This window comes from Orcinus orca, chromosome 8, assembly GCF_937001465.1.
Source record: "Orcinus orca chromosome 8, mOrcOrc1.1, whole genome shotgun sequence".
Taxonomy (NCBI): Eukaryota; Metazoa; Chordata; class Mammalia; order Artiodactyla; family Delphinidae; genus Orcinus; species Orcinus orca.
The window spans coordinates 7,426,626-7,449,233 of NC_064566.1; the positions used below are offsets into that span (position 1 = coordinate 7,426,626).

Consider the following 22,608-nt stretch of genomic DNA (forward strand, 5'->3'; position numbering starts at 1 on the left):
GTGACAATAATCTCCACCTTAGAGGTTGCTGTGGGGGTTGAATGAGATAGCGGAAGGTTAAGCGTTTTGTAAAATGCAAATGTTTTCACTTAATCGTTTCTAGAGATGCGTACTGGGCTCACACTAAATATGCCTCCGAAAAGCTTTTTACGAAGTTTAATGGGACACTGTCCCTTTAAATCCTCGCCAACTACCTCAAGTACTAGTCGGACGAGTCAGCACATGCGCATTCCTTAGAGGGGCTGGCACCTCAAGCAACAGCCTTCCCGGAGCCCGTAGGAGAGAGGTTAAAGGTGCTCCCACACAGAATTTATACGCAAGCGTAAATTAATATTGGGAGCCCTATATCTTGCCGAGAGCCCAGTCCCTTTTTCGCGCCTGAAGGCTCCGCCCCCGCGGCCAATCAGTAGGCCTTGCCCTTTGCAGTGACCAATGGCAGTGAGCGTGGGGGCGTGGTCAGGCGTCCGGGGGTGCGGCCTGGCGCTAAGAGAAGCTGCGGGGTGAGCCGGGGGCTCTAGTGAACAGCGCAACCGGACGGGGAACGCCGGCGGCCGGCGAGTGGAGGCGGCCCGGGCCCGGCAGTCTCCGAGATGTCACGATGGCTATGGCCGTGGTCGAACTGTGTGAAAGAGCGGGTCTGCCGCTACTTGCTGCACCACTACTTGGGTCACTTCTTCCAGGAGCACCTCAGCCTGGACCAGCTCAGCCTCGATCTGTACAAGGGCAGCGTTGTCCTGCGGGATATACACCTGGAGATCTGGGTGAGGATCCAGGCCCGAGCCCTGGAAGGGTCGGACTGGGGGGCGCAGCATCCTGAGTCTCCCTGCGAAAGGGTCGGACTAGGGGACCAGGCACCGGAGTGGAGAGGCCTTGGGCGTCTGGCCCTTTCCAGGGGTCAGCTGATCGCCTCCAGAGCCAGAAGCTGGACAGAAGGGGCCCCTGCCTCTACTTCACAGGAGGAGAAACTGAAGCTGGGGAGCAGGATGTCGCTTGTCTGGAGAATGCCAGAATTAGTGTATCAAATTGGGGGCCTGAGCTGAGCGTGGTGCCAAGGGGCTAAGGAGAGGGTGAGGAGGAACCTCGGAAACTAGGGGGCTCTGGTGGGACCAGGCCAGGGAAGTGACAGTTGGGGCACACAGCTGGTTAGGGAAGTCTGGCAGGGGTCCAGGGCCCTGCTCTGGGCACCTGTGGGAAAGGTGCCCTGACCTCCTGACCCCACGACCCTGGCTCGGTGGGTGGCGTTCGTCTCCGGATATGGATGTCAACAACCGCGTCAGCACCCCTGTTGATCAACACATTGTGTGACTGCCACCGCTGCCTACTTCCTGCTTTTAGGAGAGTGGGATGGACTGAATGGGTGTTTGGGGAGGAGCTTGGGCATCAGCATCCCCACCTAGAGGAAAGCCCTTGAGGAAAGGTGGAGAGATCTGGCCTTAGGCAGAGAGGAGAGAGATGCTGGGGAAGCAGAGAGGAATAAGCTCTGGGTCAGAGGCCTGCGGCTGGGGGCAGTGAGGAGCTGTGTCTCACGGTTCAGCTGACCTGGGAAGTTGCAAAGGAGCCACCAGTTAGGGGCGCCAGACCAGGGCTGGCACTGGGTCAACCCTCCAGTCCAGAGCAACAGGGGTGGGCATGGGGACAGGGGCTTCGCAGTTTTCTGGGGGAGCAGACAGGGTGCCTGGCCTCAATACAGTCTGGGCAGGAGAAACTGGGCTTTAGGGTAGACCAGGTCTTCCTGAGCAAACGTGGGGCAGGCGGAGACCCCTGAGCCCAGACTTGTGGCACCTCTTGCCTGTGAATCCCAGTGCGGGAGACCTTTTCTGACCTCTGACTTCAGCCTCTTAGGCTGGCCCAGACCTCTAGGCTGCCTTTCTATACTTCCACCCGCCCTGCCCTCTGGTTGGGGATTTGAATTGGCTCCTAGCTAGGCTGCTTTCCTGCCCAGCCTCCAGGGAGGAGGTGGGCCCTGGTGGAATGCAAGTGCTTTCCCAATATGCCCGCCCTTCTCCAGGCTGCCATGCCTGCAGCCTCTCCCTTGCAGACCCCCAAAGAAGCCAAGTGCCTGGGTCTCAGTCTCAGTTCCCATAGTACACTGGGTGACTAGGCTAGTCCCTTCTCTTTAGGCCTCAGGTTTCCCCATCTGTGGATCTGTAGGTGAGGAATTTGCACGCGATGTCTGTGGGCCCTCTAGCTCTGCCGCGTATTTCATTCACGGATCCAACAGGTGTTCACTGAGGCCCTCTCTGGGTGGCACCACACAGAGCACCTGGAGTCACACAGAGAAGGCAGGTGGGCTCCTGCCCTCAGGGAGCTTCCAGACTGGTGGGGGGGCTGCTCCCCTATTTGTCACCAGGGGCTCTAGCCTTGTGCCTCGGAGAGAGTACAGCTACCCCAAGTGTTTGGAGTTGGGGGGCCCCCTCCAGCTCAGGTCAGCCCCCTGCCTGCCTCTCCTGGACACTCCCCTTAATCCACGCTCGCCCAGGTAAATGTGGGCTGCTGCTCTCTCTGCCAGGCCTTTGCATGTGCTGTGCCCATGCCTGAAACCCTGCCTTCCATCCCCTCTGCCTGGCTCCCTCCTCTTTGTCCTTCAGCTCTGCCCTCCTCTGGTTTGAAAGACTGGGCACGTTGGACTGTATGGTAGTAGGGCGGGCCAAGAGTAGGGATCAGTTGAGCCAAGAGTAGGGATCAGTTGAGCAAAGGTAGGATCTTGTAGGTAGCATGTGGATGGACAGGGGGAGTGAGGGTGCTCTCCGAGGTGGAACAGCCGGGCAAGGAGTGCAGCAGCCAGCGAGACGGCTGGGTTTGGGGCTTCCCTGAGCTGGCTTTGTCTCCTGCTTGCTCCCAGTCTGTGAATGAGGTGCTGGAGTCCATGGAGTCGCCACTGGAGCTGGTGGAAGGCTTCGTGGGCTCTATCGAGGTGGCCGTGCCCTGGGCCGCGCTGCTCACCGACCACTGCACCGTGCACGTGTCAGGCCTCCAGCTCACCTTACAGCCCCGCCAGGGCCCGGGTGAGGACAGAGCAAAGCTGGGGCAGGGGTAGGGGTGGGGGTGCGGGTGCAGGAGAAGGCGGTGCGAGTGGGCCTGGACACCCAGGAGCTGACTGGGCCTGCCGGCCCTGAGACCTTCTTCCTACCTGCAGGGCCAGGGGCTGCCGACTCACAGAGCTGGGCCTCGTGCATGACCACAAGCATGCAGCTGGCCCAGGAGTGCCTGCGGGATGGGCTGCCCGAGCCCTCTGAACCACCACAGCCCCTGGAAGGACTGGAGATGTTTGCCCAGACCATTGAGACTGGTGAGCAGGCCCCGCCCGGCCACTGTCGCCCCTCCGTGGCCCGCAGGGCAAAGGCCTCAGACAGCACCCTGCCGCCTGACAGGGAAGCTCTGTCTGGCCCTTGCTGCCTGCCTGACCTGAGACCCCTCCCCACCTCTCAGTACTGCGAAGGATCAAGGTGACCTTCCTGGACACTGTCGTGAGGGTAGAGCACCAGCCCGGTGCTGGGGAGCGTGGCGTGGCCGTGGAAGCCCACGTGCAAAGGTAGGGGCGGGCTGAGCGGGGGCGCTGGCGTGAGGGAGAGGGGGAGCGAGGGGCTGCTGAGTGGCCCTGGCCCCACCTGCACCCCCAGCCTGGGCTCCTGGGAAGTGTCAGGGCAAGTCTGGGTGGGCCTGGGCTGTGGCCAGGGCAGCGAGCGGCGAACTGTTTTGTGAGCCTGGAGTGGTGTCCCGGGGCCAAGTGGTAGAGGCCTAGGGTAGCTGGGCCCCCGGGGTCAGGTGACACGCTGAGGGTCTGGGGAGCAATGGCCATGGAGGTCCAGGATGGCCTGGCTATGATGGGACGGCTCCGCAGGCCAGACTTCACTAACCCCAGACTCCTAGAACAGAATGCTGTGTGGGGAGAGGGCGGCCTGGGCAGGAGCTGATCCTACACTCCCCAGACTAGAGTACTGCGACGAGGCCGTGCGAGACCCAAGCCAGGCACCGCCCGTGGACGTGCACCAGCCCCCTGCCTTCCTCCACAAGCTGCTGCAGCTGGCGGGGGTCCGCCTGCACTTCGAGGAGCTCCGCCCACAGGTGGGCCGACTCTGGTCCGACCGTCTCTTTCTCCTTCTAATCCCTGTCCTCTCTGGCCCTTGACCCATCTTTCCCTCTCCATCCCTTCTCACCGTCTTTGGCTGCATCTTTTCAACCCCTCCCCTCCCATGTCTTCTTGTCTCCCAGGAAGGACCCCCAGAGCCTCCCTTGCAGATTGGCAGCTGCTCAGGGTGCCTGGAGCTGACGGTGAAATTGAAGCAAAATGAGGCCTTCCCAGGCCCCAAGGTGGGTCTCCAGGCCCCTGGGGAGGAGGGATTATGCCCCATCTCAGAATCCTCCTCAGCAATGCTGATCTTCCCTGGGACAGAGCGGGGTCGTTGAGTGGGGGAAATTACTGCCTTCTAGGCAAGTGGAGAAACTGAGGCTCAGGGTGGTCAAGTTGGAGCCAGGGTCACACAGCTAGTTGGTGGCAGAGCTTAGCCTGGCGACCGGCGTCCTACCTCCTCAGGGTGAGGGCACGTGGGTGGCGGCAGTGGCTGGTGTAGGCTCCATGGTTGCTTCCTCCACCCCCAGCTGGAGGTGTGTGGGCAGCTGGGCTCCCTGCACCTGCTCCTGACCCCACGGCAGCTCCAGCAGCTTCAGGAACTGCTTGGCGCACTGAGCCTTGCAGGTGAGACCTCTGGGCGGTCCAGGGAGTGGGGTGGCTGGGAAGGCACCGGCCAGACTGGACTGACACAAGGAGTTGTCCTCCCCCATAGACCCCGAGGGCCTGGTCGACAAGCTGAACAAGAGCCGCCCACTAGGTGCTGACGATCTGTGGCTGATTGAACAGGATCTGAATCAGCAGCTGCAGGCGGGGACCGTAGCTGAGCCCCTCAGCTCAGACCCCCTTTCGAACCCCCTTGTCAACTTGGAGAGCACTGGTGGGTGTGGAGCCAGAGCCAGCAATGGGCGGGGTGTCTACTGTGGGCGCAGGAGTCAGGGGGCCGAGCCCGGCTGCCTCTGACCCCCTTCCCCTGGCCCACAGACCTCTTCTTCTCCATGGCGGGCCTCACAAGCAGCGTGGCCTCGGCCCTGTCTGAGCTCTCCCTCTCCGATGTAGACCTGGGCGCCTCTGTGCACAGCAACATGGCCTCCCGCCGGCTCTCTGCTCAGGGCCCCCCAACCGGTGAGTTCTCCAGGGGCAGGAAGAGCTGGAAGAAGGCTTGGTGCCGGTGTCATCTTTGCTACGTGCATGTGGGAGGCCTCCAGCGCTGCCTGGAGGTCCACCGTTGGTGACTTGGTTCCGTGGGAAACGCTCAGGGGAGGTGGCGGTGCGATGGACAGAACCTGGGTTTTGGAGTTAGAGACCTTGGGCCGAGCACTTAAACTCAGTTTCCCCTTCCATAAAAAAGGGATGAGATCTGACCCTGCCAGGCTGCACGTTTGAGCTGATGTTTATTGAGAGATCGCACGTGTCAGGTAGTAAGTGCTTCGTCACCTCCAGTTCTTCCAGCTTCCTTGAGCGGGTTGAGTTGAGCTTGGACTCAGTGTCTGGCATAATAAGGCTTCACGTCACCCCTGCCTGGCCAAGCCCCTGGCCAGAGTCACGATCCAGCTAGGCCAGGGCTTCTCCTGGCCCCTAGGCCACTGTCTGACTGTCACTTTACCTGGGATGCCTATGAGCTCTGGGGAGCCTCTGGTGAAGCCTTTGTCCTCTCAGGCAAGACAGCCCCTGCACCCCCATCGAACACCCTGCGCCCCGACTCGCTGCTGAAGATGACCTTGGGGGGTGTGACCCTGACCTTGCTTCAGACATCTGCCCCGTCTTCCGGACCACCTGACCTCACCACCCACTTTTTTGCGGAGTTCGATGCCACCAAGGATGGGTCCTTCGGCTCCCATGACTTCTGCCATCTCCGACCGCGCTTCCAGAGGGCCTGTCCCTGTAGCCACGTCCGGTACAAGCCCGAGGCGGGCCTGAACTAGAGGGGACTCCCTGAGCCCCTGAAGCCCACCTTCTGATGCCCAGCTTCTTCCCGTAGGCTAACGGGTGCCGCTGTGCAGCTTTCCTGGGAGCTAAGGACAAGCAGGGGCCGGCGGGTTACCAGCACGGAAGTGCACTTCGGGCAGCTCGAGGTGCTGGAGTGTCTGTGGCCCAGGGGCACTCCGGAGCCCGAGTACACAGAGGTGAGGGCTGAGAGCCAGTGTGTGCACGGCAGGGCCTAGAGGTGAGGGTGGGCTTGGGGGCTCGGCCTGACCCTGTCGTCTTCCCTGTCCCGTCCCAGGTCCTGAGCTTCCCCAGCAGCCTGCGGTCCCAGGCCTCAGCTCAGCCTTGTGCTCACCTGCACCACACGCAGACCCTGCGCCGGCTGCCCAAGGTAACCCGCCCTGCTCCAGGCCCAGGGGCCCTTCGCTGTCTCCCACGGTGTATTGCCCCCCACCGGCCTCCCCTGGTGCCTCCCTGCTCCCACCCTCCACCCGCCTTACCTGTGCTCAAACCAGAGCACACCGCCCCATCCCGGAGCCCTCGAGTACTTCCGGGCCATATACATGCCATTCTCTTAGCCCCTCTCCTGGCTCATCTTGGCAAACCCCTGCCAGCCTCCAGGGCTGGAGGTGGTAAGTATTGGGTGGTTCTCGTTAAACGGGCATGGTTGTCTGCCCCGAGCAGGCGGCGAAGGTCCCCTGGGTTCCTCACCCAAGCTCTTCTCCTTACAGCTTTGGGGGGCTCTGTGTCCTTTCTGTTTTTGCTCAAGGGGAGCCCTGCCCATCCTGCCCTCACCCACCCCACAGCCCTCGCTGACCTGAGCACCCTCACCCTCAGAGCCGGCCCCGGCGCCCAACTGCCTGCCATTGTCACTCAGAACTGGCCCTGGACCTGGCCGACTTCCAGGCAGATGTGGAGCTGGGGGCCCTGGACCGGCTCGCTGCCCTGCTGTACCAGGCCACCACACCCCCTCCCGAGCAGCCGGCTGGCCTGCTGGTAAGAGGCGCAGCCAGGGTGGAGAGCAGCCGTGGGCCCTCTGGCTCTCGGCCACAGTTGGGTGGGGGCGGGGGGGCTAGCAGCAGCTCTGACTCCCCCCCCCACAGACAGAGCCCCCGCCAGCAGCTGAGCAGCATGCAGTGGTACGGCTCTCGGCACCCCGGGCCACACTGCAGCTGCGCTTCCCCATTGCTGACCTGCGGCCTGAGCGGGACCCCTGGGTGGGCGGGGCCGTGCGGGCCGAGCAGCTGCGCCTGGAGCTGACTGAGCCCCAGTTCCGGTCAGAGCTGAGCAGTGGGCCTGGCCCCCCAGCCCCCACCCGCCTGGAACTCACCTGCTCCGACCTCCATGGTAAGAGCCCCCCCAGGAGACAACCCCTTGGGCAGGGGGCTCAGGCCTCTAGGAGAGGTGGGCTTGGGGCCACGGAAGGGGCTGGGTCACGATGGGGGCAGACCCTGGTCCAGACCTCATCTGCTTCGCGAGGCACCAGCATTGGGTATCCCAGGGCTCCTCTGGGCAGCGGGCAGAGTGGGCCGCTTATCCCTGGGCTGCTGCAGACTGTGGGCGCGAGGGAGGGCACGGGTCTGTACACAATAAAACACAGCTGTCATGGGGGTGCTCCCACTGACCCACCTGGCCTTGAGGAAGAAATGGGGAAAGGTGGCAGTGACAACCCCCCATCCCTCCCCATCCCGTCCAGTCACCTACGAAGACGGAGAGAAGCCACCTGTCCCCTGCCTGCGGGTCTCCAAAGCCCTGGATCCCAAGAGCCCTGGGCACAAGTACTTCCTGCCCCAGTAAGTTGGGGCTCTGGGAGGAGCAGACAGGAGGGGAGGGCTTTGCTACTGAGGGCAGTGGGAGGCCACTTGGGACCAGGGGCTGGGGGGCCCTGCAGGCCAGTGACAGGCCTGTGCCCTGGCAGGGTAGTGGTGACCCTGAACCCCCAGCTCGGCGCACAGTGGGAAGTGACCCCGGAGAAGGGAGAGGAGCTGGAGTTGTCGGCCGAGAATCTGTGCGAGCTTCGGGAGCCTGAGCCCTCCCCCTTCTCCTCCAAAAGGACCATGTACGAGACGGAAGAGGTGAGGTCCAAGGCCTTCTGGGTCTCACGGGAGCCACTTGGTGGCGCTGGGTCAGGGGGACAAGACCACATGGGGCACCAGAAAATGTGAACCAGCACCAGTGAGAATTTCACTTCTTCCATTGTCTCTGGTCAGTGGGGAGTCTCAGGGGGCCCAAGAGTGAGGGCGGCGCCTGGGGGACACGGGCCCTCGATGGGGAAGATCATGACCTGTCCCATCAGCCATTTATCAGCAGGGTACATTTGGGCCTCAGGATCCTCTTCTCTGAAGGTGATGAGGGTTGAGTGAGAGGTAGTTAGGGGCCTGGCCTCTGGGCCAAACGACCTGGGTTCGAATCCAGCCTCTGCCACTCAGTGGCTGTGTCATCTGGGGAAGTTGTCTAACCTCTTGGAGAGTTACCTACAGATGAGTTTCCTCATCTGGAAAGTGGGTATAATGACCTGTCTCATGGGCCTGTCGTGAGGATGAAGGGGTTAACCTGAACGAGGCCCTTGGAGCAGGGTTTGCATGCAGTCAGCGCCTCAGACAAGATGGCTGTCATACATCCCAGCAGAGAAGGGCTCATGTGGATGAATGAATGAATGATAGGAGTTCAGGAAGCAGACCTGGGTCAGATTCTAAGGCCGGCAGCAGGCCCTGACATCTCTCGCATCCCCTTCCCTGCTCCCACACCTAGATGGTGATTCCTGGAGACCCTGAGGAAATGAGGACCTTTCAGAGCCGGGCCCTGGCGCTGTCCCGCTGCAGCGTGGAAGTGGTCCTGCCCGGCGCGCACGTCTTCCTGCCCAGCAAGGAGGTCTACGAGAGCCTCTACAACAGGTGGCGACGTGGGCAGGGCAGGGGGTGGCAAGGGGCTGGGCCGGGCCTCCCTCACCGCCGTGGTCCAACTGCCCTTTCAGGATCAACAACGACCTGCTCATGTGGGAGCCCGCAGACCTGCTTCCCACCCCCGCGCCTGCCACTCGCCCCTCTGGCTTCCCAGATGCCTCGGGCTTCTGGCACGACAGCTTCAAGATGTGCAAGTCTGCCTTCAAGCTGGGTAGGAGGGGCGCCCTGGTGGGGCCCTGGGGCCGGGGCCGCCCTCCCAGGTCTCCTTCCCACTCGGCTCCTTGATCTCCCCCCAGACTCGGACTCGGACGACGAGGACACCCACTTCTCAGCGGGGGCATCAGGCACCCCCCAGCGCCTTGCCCCTGAGTCCCAGAGCCCTCACTCCCAGAGTACCTTCTCTACACTGGTGACGGTGCTAAAGGGTCGGATCACGGCCCACTGTGAGACCAAGGTGAGCACAGCCCAGGGGAGGTGAGCCCCTGACTCCAGAGCCCCCACTGGCAGGAGAACAAGGCCGGTGTGAGCAGCTCCAAGTGGGGAATGTGGGAGACAGAGGCCCCACCGGGGGCCGAGTGCGGCCTGTCCAGCCAGTAGCACCCACCCGCCACCCACTGACCCACCCATGCCCCCCAACCCATCCCATCACGCCCCGTCAGCCACTTACTAGCACCTGCTGTACGTACGGTACTATGCCAGGGGCCCGAATGGACACCATCTGATGCTCGGAGATAGACAGGGCAGGAATGACCCTTCCCCTCTGGCAAAAGAGAAGGTGCTGCTCCGGACCTCCCGCGCTCTGGGTAGGGGCTGAAGCCGACGCTAGTCAGGCCCGGGCTCCAAGAGGCGCCCTCCGCCCTGAGGGTGTGGGGGCTGCTGAGTGTAGCTGGTGAGGCTGAGCCACACGCTGCCTGCAGGACGAGTGCGGGAAGCGGCTGGAGGCCACACACGGGGAGCTGGTGCTGGACGTGGAGCAAGGCACCATCTTCAGCGTCTGCCAGTACCGAGGCCAGCCGGGACTCGGCTACTTCTGCCTGGAAGCTGAAAAGGCGACACTGTACCACCGAGGTGTGAGGGCTGGCGGCCAGTCGCCGTGGGGTCTCTAGGGTACATGGGGAGGGGTGCTCCTTCGGGAGGGACATGTGCCCTGGATGGAGTGGGTGACCAGCCAGCTTGGCAGGGGGCTCACCAGATGCCTCCTCAGCGGCTGTGGATGACTACCTGCTGCCCAGTCGCCTGGAGCTGCCCACCTTTGCTCCTCCGGCCCAGCTGGCCCGAACCATCTACCCGTCGGAGGAAGGGATGACTGAGCAAGGAGGCGTGGGCCGCAAAGGCCAGGGCCGGGGCCCCCACATGCTGTCCACCGCGGTGCGCATCCAACTGGACCCTCACAGGAACGTCAAGGTACAGCCACGCCTGCTTCTGGCCCACCTGTTTGGCCAGGGCCATTGCCTCCCTGGTGCCTGGAACGCTGGGCTGCCGCCATCCTGACTGTGCCCTGCCCCCAGGAGTTCCTGGTGACACTGCGGCTGCACAGAGCCACCCTGCGCCACCACATGGCCCTGCCGGAGCAGAGCTGGCACTCCCAGGTGAGGGAGGGTCGCGTGGGGGGCGTGGGCTGGGCCAGAGCTGACCTTGGACCGGAGCCGACTTCTGGGTGCAGCCCCTGGGCAAGGGTGTGACAGACAGCTGCTGGGCAGCAACTGGAGAGCTGTGCTGGGGTTGGGGGGCTTGAGGAAGAAAGAGGCCCCCTCCTCCCCTGTCCCTTTCACTCTGGCCCCCAAAGCTGTTGGAGTTCTTAGATGTCCTGGATGACCCAGTGCTGGGCTACCTGCCTCCAACGGTCATTACCATCCTACATGTACACCTGTTCTCCTGTGCCGTGGACTACAGGTACCCCGGCTCAGGGGGCTGGGGGCCAGGGCCTGGGGCCCCTGTGTAAGGAGCCTGCCCCAACCCAAATGTGGCCCACCCCTCCAGGCCCCTCTACCTCCCTGTACGTGTCCTTGTCACTGCTGAGACCTTCACCCTCTCCAGCAACATCGTCATGGACACCTCTACCTTCCTGCTCAGGTATGCGGCTCCCCCACCCGAGCTCCCCGTCCATCCCACCCCAAGTTGGCTGCAGCTGCCACTCCCCCAGGGTCCTGTGTACCTGCTGTATATCCTCAGGTCAGTCTGAGCCTTTCTGGACATTTAGGTGATCCCTCCCTGGGGAACAAGATTGGGTTTCACCTTCCCAGAGTCAGTCAGACCTTCAAATCAGAGCCTTAAAGGTGTTTGAGCTCTCTGACCTGATCACCTCACTTCTGGTGGTTGTCCTTAGGCTAGAAGGATAAGAAAGGTAGAATATAAGGCCTCTGTAGTATAATTCAAAATAGTCAAAACTTGTAAACAACTTAAATGCCCCCAAATTATGACCTCAGTCAGTAAACATGGCCCACTCAACCATTAAAGTCAAATTTAAGAATAACATTGACAAATATGGGGAAATGCCATAGTACAATATTTATATATAGATATAAAACTATATATTTTTTTCTTTTCTTTTTTAAGATTTTTGGGGGTGTGTTTGTATGCATCTCCGTGTGGCTTCATAGGAAAGACAGGGTGGAGATGTATAGCTGTCCCTTGGTATCCCACAGGGGATTGGTTCCAGGACCCCTCGTGGATACCAAAATCCAGGGGCGCTCAAGTCACATATAAAAGGGTGCAATATTTGCATATAACCCATGCACATCCTCCCATATGTATATATTTTTAATTAATTTATTTATTTTTGGCTGCGTTGGGTCTTCGTTGCTGTACGCGGGCTTTCTCTGGTTGTGGCGAGCAGGGGGCTACTCTTTGTGGTGCCCTTCTCATTGCAGTGGCTTCTCTTGTTGCGGAGCACGGGCTCTAGGCGCACGGGCTTCATTAGTTGTGGCACGTGGGCTCAGTAGCTGTGGCTCACGGGCTCTAGAGTGTAGGCTCAGTAGTTGTGGCACACAGGCTTAGTTGCTCCGCAGCATGTGGGATCTTCCTGGACCCGTGTTCACTGCATTGGCAGGCGGATTCTTAACCACTGCGCCAGCAGGGAAGTCCCTCCCATGTACTTCAAATCGTCTCTAGATCGCTTAATAATACCCAACACAATGTATTGCTATGTAAGTAGTTACCAGCGCATGACAAATTCAAGTTTTGCTTTTGGGAACTTTCTGGATTTTTAAAAAAATATTTTGATCCGCGGTTGGTTGAATCCTTAGAAGCAGAACCTGCAGATATGGAGGGCTGACCGTATAAGGTGCTTTTGTCAGAATTCGGGATTAACTATATTTTTTAAATATTTGAAAGGAGCTTATGTTAGGTTGCCATTAAAATAAGGACTTATTTTAAAAGAACAATGCAGGCTGTAGGGGGAAAACAGGACATTTCCCTCCCAGGGCTGCTATGAGGCCCAGGTGAGGTGGAGAAGCTGGAAGTTTTTGGAGAAAGAGAAATGCTGCCCGGTTGCCTCGAGTGCCTGTTGTCTGGGCCTGTGGTACAAGACTCCAGGCCCAGTCTCCCCACTGTACAGACAAGAACACCGAGGCCAGAGAAGACCCAGCACTAGTCTTCTCTTGTGGGCTTGGGACCCCCTGTTGGTGCCCCCGCTGCCCGTCTCTATGAGCGAGCCCCACCCCTGCCAGCTCCTTCGGAGCTGCCACCTGCAGTGGCTCCCGGCCCTTCTCAGCCCCGTTCCCCCCCAGGTTCATCCTCGACGACTCCGCCTTGTACCTGTCCGACAAGTGTGACATGGAGACCCTGGATCTGCGGCGAGGTGGGCAGGGCCTGGACTGGGCTCCCTCCCGTCTGAGGGGCTGTGGCCCCCGGCCATACCCAGAGCAGCCCGCTGTCCTCACCCAGCTGCTGGCCAGGTCCTCAGCGCCCACGCACACGTGCACGCACACAAGGGCTGCACCCAGACAAACCCTAGATTCTCGCAGCGGGGCCGGGGCCTGGGTAGGAGGAGGCAACGGGAGCCTCTCCTGCCTCTGCCTCAGATTATGTCTGTGTCTTGGACGTCGACCTTCTGGAGCTCGTGATCAAAACCTGGAAGGGGAGCACTGAGGACAAACTGGTGAGTGTGGCTGTCGCCCAGGGTCCCCCAGAGCCAGAGCAGGGACCGGGGCAAGGGAGCCTTCGGGGGATCACTTTTCCCCACGCACCGTCTCTTTGTTTCTGCTCCCTGGGCCCGGGCTCAGGTCCCAGTCACTGACAGCCCTTCCCTGTGGTTAGTGGCCCTCCTGGGAAGGGCCAGACCTTTGGTGGACATCCCTCCCTATGAACCCTGCCAGCAGAGGGCAGCTGTAGCCACGAAAAAGCAGGGCCTCAGGAGTCAGCCTTTCTGGGTCTCCAGTGTCCTTATCTGTAAAAGGGAGATCCCAGGCCCCGCCCCACTGGAGACGGCGCTCAGAGTCCCTCACGCGGGAGTGCACTCTTGCTTCCTCAGGCGGCCCTGGGCGAAGCCCCTTTTACTCTCTAGGCTCAGTTTGCCCATGTGTTCAAAGGGTAGTTGGCTGACCGCCCCAGGCTGACCGCCCCAGGGGAGACCTGGCCCAGTCCTGTCTAAGTCTGGTGGGGCTAGAACCCAGGCTGATACCCGCCCCCAACCCCGCAGAGCCAGCCACTCTTCGAGCTGCGCTGCTCCAACAATGTGATGCACGTGCATAGCTGTGCTGACTCCTGCGCCCTGCTGGTCAACCTGCTCCAGTACGTGATGAGTGAGGGCGACCTGCACCCCCCTCCCCGGCCCCCCAGCCCCACGGAGATCGCTGGCCAGAAGGTACAGGTGAGGCCTGGCCGTACAGGCCACCAGAGCCCTGCCCAGCCCCCTCCCCGCCATGGCCGCCAGGGACCTGGTGATGGGGGAGCCCTGGGGCCCCCCTCCCTCCTGACACGCATTCACCAGTCCTCCCCTGCCTGGCGCAGCTCTCGGAGAGCCCTGCCTCCCTGCCCTCATGCCCCCCAGTGGAGACAGCCCTCATCAACCAGCGGGACCTGACCGACGCCCTCCTGGACACGGAGCGCAGCCTGCGGGAGCTGGCCCAGGCTTCAGGTGGGCTCAGGCTGCTTTGCGGCCAGCAGACACAATCAGACACCCACATCGGGCATCGCCCTAAGCCAGCCTCTTTCTCCCCCACAGGGAGCCCCTTCTTTCAGGCCTCTCCAGTGTCAGTCTACCTATTCCCAGGTGAACGGAGTGGGGCCCAGCCCCCCTCGCCCCTGGTTGGGGCCCCCACTGGCAGCTTGGGGTCCCACTCAGAGGCCAAAGAAGAGGAGAAGGAAGAGGAGGGGGATGGAGACACTCTGGACAGCGATGAGTTTTGCATCCTTGACGCTCCTGGCCTGGGCATATTGGTGTGTGGTGGGCAGGCTGGGCAGGGGCCTGGAAGAGGGTGGCTCAGTTCTAGGCCCTTCTAGAGCTCCCACTGTGAGAGAGGCAGGAGGTGGTCAGTATCAGTGGGGAAGTGGGGTTGGGTCCCTGGGGAGGCAGCCCTCACTCTGGGCTTTGAAGGAGTTGACGGATTTCCAGAGGAAGTGACAAGGCATGGAGTCCTGGGCAGAGGGACTGGGACATTCAAGAGTAGGGAGGGGGCTCCCCTGGTGGCGCAGTGGTTGAGAGTCCGCCTGCCGATGCAGGGGACGCGGGTTCGTGCTCCGGTCCGGGGGGATCCCACATGCCGCGGAGCAGCTGGGCCCGTGAGCCATGGCCGCTGGGCCTGCGCGTCCGGAGCCTGTGCTCCGCAACGGGAGAGGCCACAGCAGTGAGAGGCCCGCGTACCGCAAAATAAATAAATAAATAAATAAGAGTAGGGAGGGATAGGAGCAGGGCAGGCAGCGGGAGAATGAGGAGAACCACCTGGCTGCAACGGTGCTGGCCTCCTGGCCCCCGAGTGCCAGTGGGAATGACGTCCAGACTCACTGTCACACGCAAGCCAGACCTGACAGGGCCGACAGGAGCAAGGGGCACTCGGGCTCCTCAGGATAATTGCCCGTGAGGGATAAACAGGTGGCCTGGACTGCGGAAAGCTGTGGCCTATATGTTCACCTGGCCTCCTTCCTGCAGCCCCAAGATGGGGAGCCTGTGGTGACACAGCTGCATCCAGACCCCATCATAGTGCAGGACGGGCACTTCTCACAGCCGCTGGGCAGCACAGACCTGCTGCGGGCACCTGCCCACTTCCCAGTGCCCAGCAGTCGTGTGGTGCTGCGTGAGGTCTCCCTCGTCTGGCACCTCTATGGGGGCCGAGACTTTGGCCCCCATCCCGGACACAGGTGAGAAGGAGAGGGCGCAGGTGGCAGCTGTGGCAGTGGGGCCCCCAGGAGATGAGGCCCGGGCTGGGGTCCAGTTCTGACCCTCAGCAGCTGGTAACCTTGAGCCAGATCCTCACCTTCTGGCCTTATTAACTCTTCCTCTTCCCTTGCCCCGCCTACCTCCCAGGAGAGGGTCTCTTGCCCCAGGCTGAAAGTCCTGCTGTGATGGGAGGGAATGAGGAAAGGGGCTTCCCCTGAGTCAGCGTGTCCCTTGTTCCTCTTCCCAGGGCAAGAGCAGGCCTCACAGGCCCCAGGAGCTCCCCTTCTCGCTGCTCCGGCCCCAACCGGCCCCAGAACTCCTGGCGTGCGCAGGGGGGCAGTGGCAGGCAGCACCACGTCCTCATGGAGATCCAGCTCAGCAAGGTGAGGCCAGCCGGGGTGGGGCACCGGGACAGGCCCTCGTGTCCCTGCTGCTCAGCTAGCGCTCACTCCACGGGAACTCCTGCGGGCCCCTGCTCCTGTACTAGGTCAGCTGCTGCCATGCTGTTCCAGATGCTGGATGTAGCGATGAGCAAAGCAGACAGAAACCCTGCCTTCCTGTCCCTTGTATCATAGTGGAGGGAGCCCAGTAAGACTATGTATATACAGACGCTCAGATGTGATAAACACTCAGGGAACGTAAACAAGAGGGGGCACAGGGAGTGCTGGGGAGGGCCGGAAAGCCCTCGTGAAAATGTGCCGTTTTGCACAAAGATGTGAGGCCACAGTGAGCCAGGGAGAGGTTTTCAGGCAGAGGGCACAGCGTGAAGGCCGCAAGCTGGGAGCATCCCTCGCGTGTCCCGGGAGCAGCAAGGAGGCCAGCGAGACTGCAGCTGAGGAGGGAGGAGGGCAGTAGGAGGCGAGGCCAGAGATCCAACCCAGACCAGGCCGCGTAAGGCCCTGTAGACCACGGATGGTTTTGGTTTTTACTAGAGGGACGGTGGAAAGAACCACGGGCTGGGCTGCTGGACTGAATGTGCGTGAGGGAGAGAGCAGGCCGGGCTGACCTGAGAAATTGTGCAGGTCAAGTGCCGCTTACTGAGAGTGAGCCCACACAGACCCACTCCCTGAGCTGGTAAGGGCGCTTGTGCTGAGAGGACTCGGGGATGTGCTTCAGAGTGGTGGCCGGGGCTCCTCGGACACCCGACGGGCCGGGGAGCCAGTGCCAGCGCCGGGTGAGGGGGAGACAAGGCTGGGGCGAGAACCCGCCGGTGAGGGAGGCTTTGACCTGTCAGGGGCAGGAGAGAGGCCAGTGTACTCCAGGTCAAGGGCAAGGGCCGAAAGCGGGCTTTGGAGGGGGAAGCACGGCCTCGCCAGGCCACAGTGAGGAGTTTGCAGGGCGCCAGGTGGGTGGGCAAACGCTTTACAAAGATCCCTCTGGGTGGGTGGAGAGGGGCTGGAGGGGACGAGCAGGGGGGCCGGGCAGGGGATGGGTGACGGCAGCTCCGAGACCAGGTGCAGCTGTGGCGGTGACAGAAGTGCGGTGGGACTGGAGAGATGTTCTCAGGAAGCAAAACTGACAGCTGTGGTGATAGAGAGATTGCAGCGGGAGGACCGAACCAACGTTTGCACTTAGGGTCATAGGGGGACAGGTGCCACTCGGGTGGCGGGAAGGCTGGGAGATCGGGGGCAGGTGGATTCTCGGGAGGCAGTCAGGGTTCATCGTGGCCGTGGGGCGTCTGAAGTGCCTGTGGCACGGCTGTGTGGAGGCGTCCAGGTGGCAGCCGCTGTAGGACTGAGATTGGGCTGGGAGAGGAGGGGCCTGGGGTGAGCCCCCTTCGCTGTGCAGCCCTGCCTGCCGCTCAGGCCTCTGTCCGCCCCGCAGGTAAGCTTCCAGCATGAGGTGTACCCGGCAGAGCCAGGCCCCGTAGCCCCCGGCGAGGAGCCCGAGGAGCAGCCGCTGTCCCGCCAGGTGTTCATCGTGCAGGAGCTCGAGGTCCGAGACCGGCTGGCCTCCTCCCAGATCAACAAATTCCTGTATTTACACACGAGTGAGCGGATGCCACGGCGCACCCACTCCAACATGGTACAGGCCTTCCGCACGGTCCACCCCGAGCAGGGCACACGCATGCTCGCGCGCACACACATGCATGTACACATACAGACCCCGGGTGTCTGTGAGCCTGGGAGGGGGGCGGGGCCCAGGCGGGCTTAGCTGAGGGAACAGCATGTGCAGGACCAACTGGGGGAGCAGTGGGGGCCGGGGGCCTGAGCTCACCCTCTGCCTTCAGCTCAAGATCAAAGCGCTGCACGTGGCCCCCGTGACCAACCTGGGTGGGCCCGAGTGCTGTCTCCGCGTCTCACTGCTGCCCCTGCGGCTCAACGTGGATCAGGTGAGTGGGCTGCGTGGGGGCAGAGCCTGAGGTGAGCCCACTGCCTCCAGGCCTCTGAAGCTGACCTGCTCCTTCCCCCGGCAGGATGCTCTACTCTTCCTCAGGGATTTCTTCACCAGCCTGGCGGCCAGCATCAACCCTGTGGTCCCGGCGGAGACCTCCACTGAAGGTGAGCAGCTGGGCAGGGAGGGGAGGGTCCGGGCCTCCTGCCGCACAGCCATGCCTGGGCCCATCCCTGGCCTGTCCCCCGCCTCTCCTCCAGCTCACCCTGAGACCCCAGTCCAGCCCAGCGGCCCCCAGGAAGGGCAACCCGAGGGTGTGGAGACCACCAGCTCCCAGGAGGCCGCAGGCGGTAGACACGGCGCCTCCCCTGCTGAGCAGCAGCCCATCTACTTCAGGTAGGGCCTTGGGCTGGGGGCCCCGGGCCAGGCTGCAGGGATCAGGCCAGTGACCACAGGACCCCTTTCCCCACTCCCCACCCAGGGAGTTCCGCTTCACGTCCGAGGTGCCCATCTGGCTGGATTACCACGGCAAGCACGTCACCATGGACCAGGTGGTAAGCGGGCTGTCAGGTCCCCATTCTGCCCAGGTGTGGCTCGCTCTTTGGAGGCCAGGGGGCCAGGGCTGTGTCCAGGCACTGTCGGCTACCGTCAGCCTCTAGTGGCTCCTGTGAGCTGGCCGGGTCCCTGGGTCCCATCACGTAAACTCCAACCCCTCCTCCCTCCCCAGGGCACTTTCGCAGGCCTCCTCATAGGCCTGGCCCAGCTCAACTGCTCCGAGCTGAAGCTAAAGCGCCTGTGTTGCCGGCATGGGTGAGCCTCCAGGCCTCTCTCAGGGCCCTTTCTCTGTTCCTGGCTGTGGCCTTGGCCAAGACATCACCCCTCTGGGACCTCAGTTTTGCTCTGTGAAATGGCCACAGTCAATCCCTCCGTACGGGGCTGGGTGGAGCCGTGGGGAGTGTTGGGGTGCCTTGGGTCCTCCTGGCCCTGTGACCCCTCAGCGTGTGGCTCTGCCCCACCCCACCCTCCTCTTCTCTCCCCTTCCTAGGCTCCTGGGTGTGGACAAGGTGCTGGGCTATGCTCTCAACGAGTGGCTGCAGGACATCCGGAAGAACCAGTTGCCTGGCTTGCTGGGGGGCGTGGGCCCCATGCACTCTGTTGTCCAGCTCTGTGAGTATCTGACTTTGGGGGCTCTTGAAAATGCCATACTCTTGGGCAGCCTAGAAGCCGCTACTGGGAATAGGTGGAAGAGTTCCCACAGCAGGGTAGGTGGGGGCAGCCTTGGGCATCTCTGACCACCCCGTCCCCCAGTCCAAGGGTTCCGGGACCTGCTGTGGCTGCCCATCGAGCAGTACAGGAAGGATGGGCGCCTCATGCGGGGGCTGCAGCGGGGGGCTGCCTCCTTCGGCTCATCCACAGCTTCAGCCGCCTTAGAACTCAGCAACCGGCTGGTGCAGGCTATCCAGGTGAGTGGGCCCCCAGCGTCCAGGCCATGCAGGGGCCCAGTTCCATCCCCAAAGCTCTACCGAGGGTAGGCCACCTGGGAATGTGGTATCTTTCGAGGAACAGTCACGGAGAAAAGAGGCCGACTGACTGGCTTGGGGCCCACCGTGGCTCCCATGTGGGAGGGTGAGTGCCCCCAGGCTTTAGAGCCCACTGGGTCTCTGGTCATGGCTGTGTCCTGAAGGGGAGGGAAGGGGGCTGGCTCTGTTTACCGACAAAGAAACAGGCCCAGAGACTGGCCCTGGTTCAGTCAGGCCTCACGCTTCGCCAGGCCCAGACGGGAAGGCAGGGGTTATCCTGTGAGCAGTTGCAGTTGAGTGCCCTGGGTTCTGGAGCAGAGGGGGCCGACAGGCAGGTGTTTGTGGTCAGTCCTAGGAGGCGAAGGCGTTTGTGGCCAGTCCTCGGAGGTGAGGAGTGAGCTTGCAGATGCACTGGGGGGTGGGGGCAGGGTCTCTAGAGAGGAGGCTGGAGGGATCAGCAGGCATCTGAGGGCCACCCCCAAGGCATTAGCTGGGGTGTAGGACAGCCAGGTGAGGAGGTTGGGGGGGAGGGAGTGACACTGGGGGCGAGAGAACAGAGGAACCAGCGGGCAGAGGGTCACACTCAGTGATGGCTTAGTGATCTGTGGGGATGGGTCAGGGGAACCCAGGCTTCCGCCAGGGCCGCCCCTGGAGCTGGCAAGGAGCAGGAGGAGGAAGGTCGTGCGCTGAGCTCGGGCTGCATCTGTGGCACCCACAGGCGGGCAGGGTGCCGGGTGTGGTGGTCAACAGGAGAGGGGTGGGTCCAGAGGACATTAGAAGAGTCCCCTCAGGAGGCATGCAGTCCACCTGCAGCCCCCTGGCCTGGGTGGTGGGAGCTTGGCAGGACCCCAGGAGCAGCACAGTGAAGCATGGATGCGGGGAACGCAGGGTTTGGGGGGGTGGGCTCCCACCCGGTCGTAGGTGCTTAGGCCCCCTCTCCTCATCTGGTGCCCGCCGTGCTCCCCCAGGCCACAGCCGAGACGGTGTATGACATCCTGTCCCCGGCAGCGCCCATCTCGCGCTCCCTGCAGGACAAGCGCTCTGTGCGAAGGCTGCGGAAGGGCCAGCAGCCGGCCGACCTTCGGGAGGGCGTGGCCAAGGCCTACGACACAGTTCGAGAGGTAACGAGGCCCAGCCCTGCTCCCATTCCTTCCCCATCCTCCCCCCCCCCCCGGCCCTCCCCCAGAGACCCCGGCACTGACCTCCAACCTCCGCAGGGCATCCTGGACACAGCTCAGACCATCTGCGAGGTGGCGTCTCGGGGCCATGAACAGAAGGGGCTGACAGGCGCTGTGGGGGGCGTGATCCGCCAGCTGCCCCCAACGGTGGTGAAGCCCCTCATCCTAGCCACAGAGGCCACGTCCAGCCTTCTGGGGGGGATGCGCAACCAGATCCTCCCTGATGCGCACAAGGACCACGCTCTCAAGTGGCGTTTGGACGAGGCCCGGGACTGAGCCCCAGGCGCCCGGGACCCCAGGGCGCGGCCTGCCCACCCCGCCCAGCCCGCCCAGTGGCACTTGCTCCCGCGCCTCCCGAGAGCTGGGGCCCACAGCTGGACGGGCCAGGCCTTCAGGGGAGGGACTGGGAAGGACCCTGATTGGCGCACCCACTGCCAATCACCGTGAGAGTGGAGCCTCCCTGCCTGGGCCCTCGGCCCTGCCTCTGCGCTTTTCCTCTGGAGAGAAAGGACGCTGCCCCCACCCCACCCCACCCCCGGGCCCACACTGCTGCCTTGTTCCAGGGTGGAGGCTCTTGGATCAGCCAAGCGTTTTTCTGTGTCTCGGGGGGAGACGGGGGAATGGACACCTCGTGGTTCAATGTATTTTTAAGCTCCTTGAGTGTGTGGGTCAGTGTCTGCATGCCGTGGAATAAACCGCCCACCGCCAGCCCCCCCATCCTGTGTACCTGCACTGCCCAGCCTCAGCCTTGACCGTGACTCGCCCATCCCCACCTCTGCACCCAGCACCTCCCCTGTCACCACCAGAGGTTGCCACAGCCTCTCCGCCCACTCAGCAGGTTAACAGTCCACCACCACCCTACCCACCGCTCCTACCTACCCAGTCACCTGCCCACCTCTGCGCTCCTTCCCTCGGCTCCCCTGCCGCTACGCCGGGGGCTCCTCGCCACACTCCCGGGGGACCACCACCCTGGCCCCACTTCTGGCGTGGCTGGCATGGGGTGGAGGGGGGAGGAGGAATGGTCCTTGAAGCCCACCTCACCCAGACCACGTTTCTTGGCCCTATGACTGAAAGAGCTTAGGATCCTACCCTACCTGGGGCCAGGTGTGAGGTGCGCTGGGAGGACGCTGGACCAGAGTAAAGGGTAGGGCTGTGGAGTGCCCCTGGGAGGCTCAGACTCTGACCTTGTGACCTGAGGCCACGCCCTTGGTCCCTGAGCCTCAGGTCCCTCCCGGTAATCCCTGCCCAGCTGACCCAGGGACCACGAGGGTCAGTGATGCCGTTCCTGGAAGGCTGGGCCTTCTGAAGGCTGCCGCTGCCTTCCCTAGCAGAAGCTCTTCAGGTGACTGGAACCTCTGCCCTGGGGTCCCAGCTCCAGGCCGCTGGAGGGGGAGGGGCGCCGGGGGCAGCACTCTGGCTGGAAGGGGTCCTGACAGTGATGTTTGCACAGAAGTTCACATGGGATGGGGAAATTGCTATTGTCCACCCCCTCTCCCAACAGCCCGTACCTTGTTTCTTGTGAACAAGGAAGAAAGGGCTGCTCTGATCATGCCCCTCCCCGCCCCGCTCCCCAGTAGCACTGGGCTGAGATGGGAGGGCCTGTGAAGAAACTGAGGCCCAGGTTAAGAGGCATGGACGTAGAGAACCCTCACCGTGCTGGGGTGTCAGCAAAGCCCCCTAACTCCTCCTTTGTGTGCCTGGTGGCCCCTCCTCGGTGAGGGAGATCTGGGCACCAAGTGAGCAGGGCAGAAGTTTTGTCCTGGTGGACCCCAGGGTCCTCATTGCCCACGGTCACGCAGTGACGGGGGAGAGGGGTTTTGATGGCTGGGGTCTGATGCCACGCGGAGGGGCAGGCGGGGGCCCAGTCTGATTCTTCCTGGGACCGCCCCACCTGCCCGAGCACGGTCCAGGGCTTCATGCCCTTTGAACCTCACTTGTGATCCGTATTGACAGGCGGCAGGATAATCATTAACTGCAGCCAGGGGCTGGGCCAACAGCTCAAAAGGCGCTGGGCTCAGGGTGGCCCCACTTCCTCCTCGTGCCCCGAGGGCCAGCCAGACACCCAGGTAAGAGCCTCCCGCGGGTGGTCAGACCCCTGCAGCCTCTCGGCCCCGGGGTGCTCCCGAGCCCAGCCCTTCTGAGCAAGAAAGGAAGGGACCTAGGCAACCACTGAGTGACCCAAGCAAGTCCCTTCTAGCCCCTGGGCCTCAGTTTCCAGCCGTGGGGTAAGGGGGTCAGGACTCCTGAGTGAGCGGCAGCATCTCTGCTGCCGCTACTGCCTCTGCCGGACCAGGTACTTAGTCTTGCCTGGGGGTCTTCAGAAGGGCCTGCTGGGCTTTGGGGGTAGGGGTTGGGGGCCACC

At 62.5% G+C, this 22,608-nt stretch overlaps 1 protein-coding gene across 5 annotated transcripts; it reads left to right on the forward strand.

Moving 5' to 3' along the window:
• The first annotated feature begins 463 nt into the window (after positions 1 to 463).
• ATG2A (autophagy related 2A) lies at positions 464 to 20,963 on the forward strand. 5 transcript variants are annotated; one of them, XM_049713062.1, is made up of 41 exons: positions 464 to 761; positions 2,843 to 3,005; positions 3,137 to 3,289; positions 3,430 to 3,532; positions 3,930 to 4,065; positions 4,213 to 4,311; positions 4,600 to 4,696; positions 4,785 to 4,949; positions 5,054 to 5,194; positions 5,729 to 5,966; positions 6,051 to 6,195; positions 6,294 to 6,386; positions 6,833 to 6,991; positions 7,099 to 7,342; positions 7,692 to 7,788; positions 7,914 to 8,070; positions 8,747 to 8,889; positions 8,970 to 9,109; positions 9,195 to 9,352; positions 9,816 to 9,966; positions 10,079 to 10,302; positions 10,407 to 10,487; positions 10,685 to 10,791; positions 10,879 to 10,971; positions 12,627 to 12,697; positions 12,921 to 12,997; positions 13,538 to 13,708; positions 13,849 to 13,975; positions 14,111 to 14,277; positions 14,987 to 15,195; positions 15,462 to 15,597; positions 17,039 to 17,239; positions 17,445 to 17,546; positions 17,631 to 17,715; positions 17,809 to 17,944; positions 18,030 to 18,102; positions 18,276 to 18,358; positions 18,594 to 18,715; positions 18,857 to 19,011; positions 20,037 to 20,189; positions 20,286 to 20,963. In XM_049713062.1, the coding sequence occupies exons 1-41, from the start codon at positions 591 to 593 to the stop codon at positions 20,520 to 20,522; spliced, it is 5,763 nt and encodes a 1,920-aa protein (XP_049569019.1). In that variant the 5' UTR covers positions 464 to 590; the 3' UTR covers positions 20,523 to 20,963. The 5 variants fall into 5 exon arrangements, with proteins under 5 accessions (XP_049569019.1, XP_049569018.1, XP_049569017.1 ...); XM_049713061.1 differs by having other exon boundaries at positions 13,538 to 13,702; positions 14,063 to 14,277; XM_049713060.1 differs by having other exon boundaries at positions 465 to 761; positions 14,063 to 14,277.
• Positions 20,964 to 22,608: the final 1,645 nt, after the last annotated feature.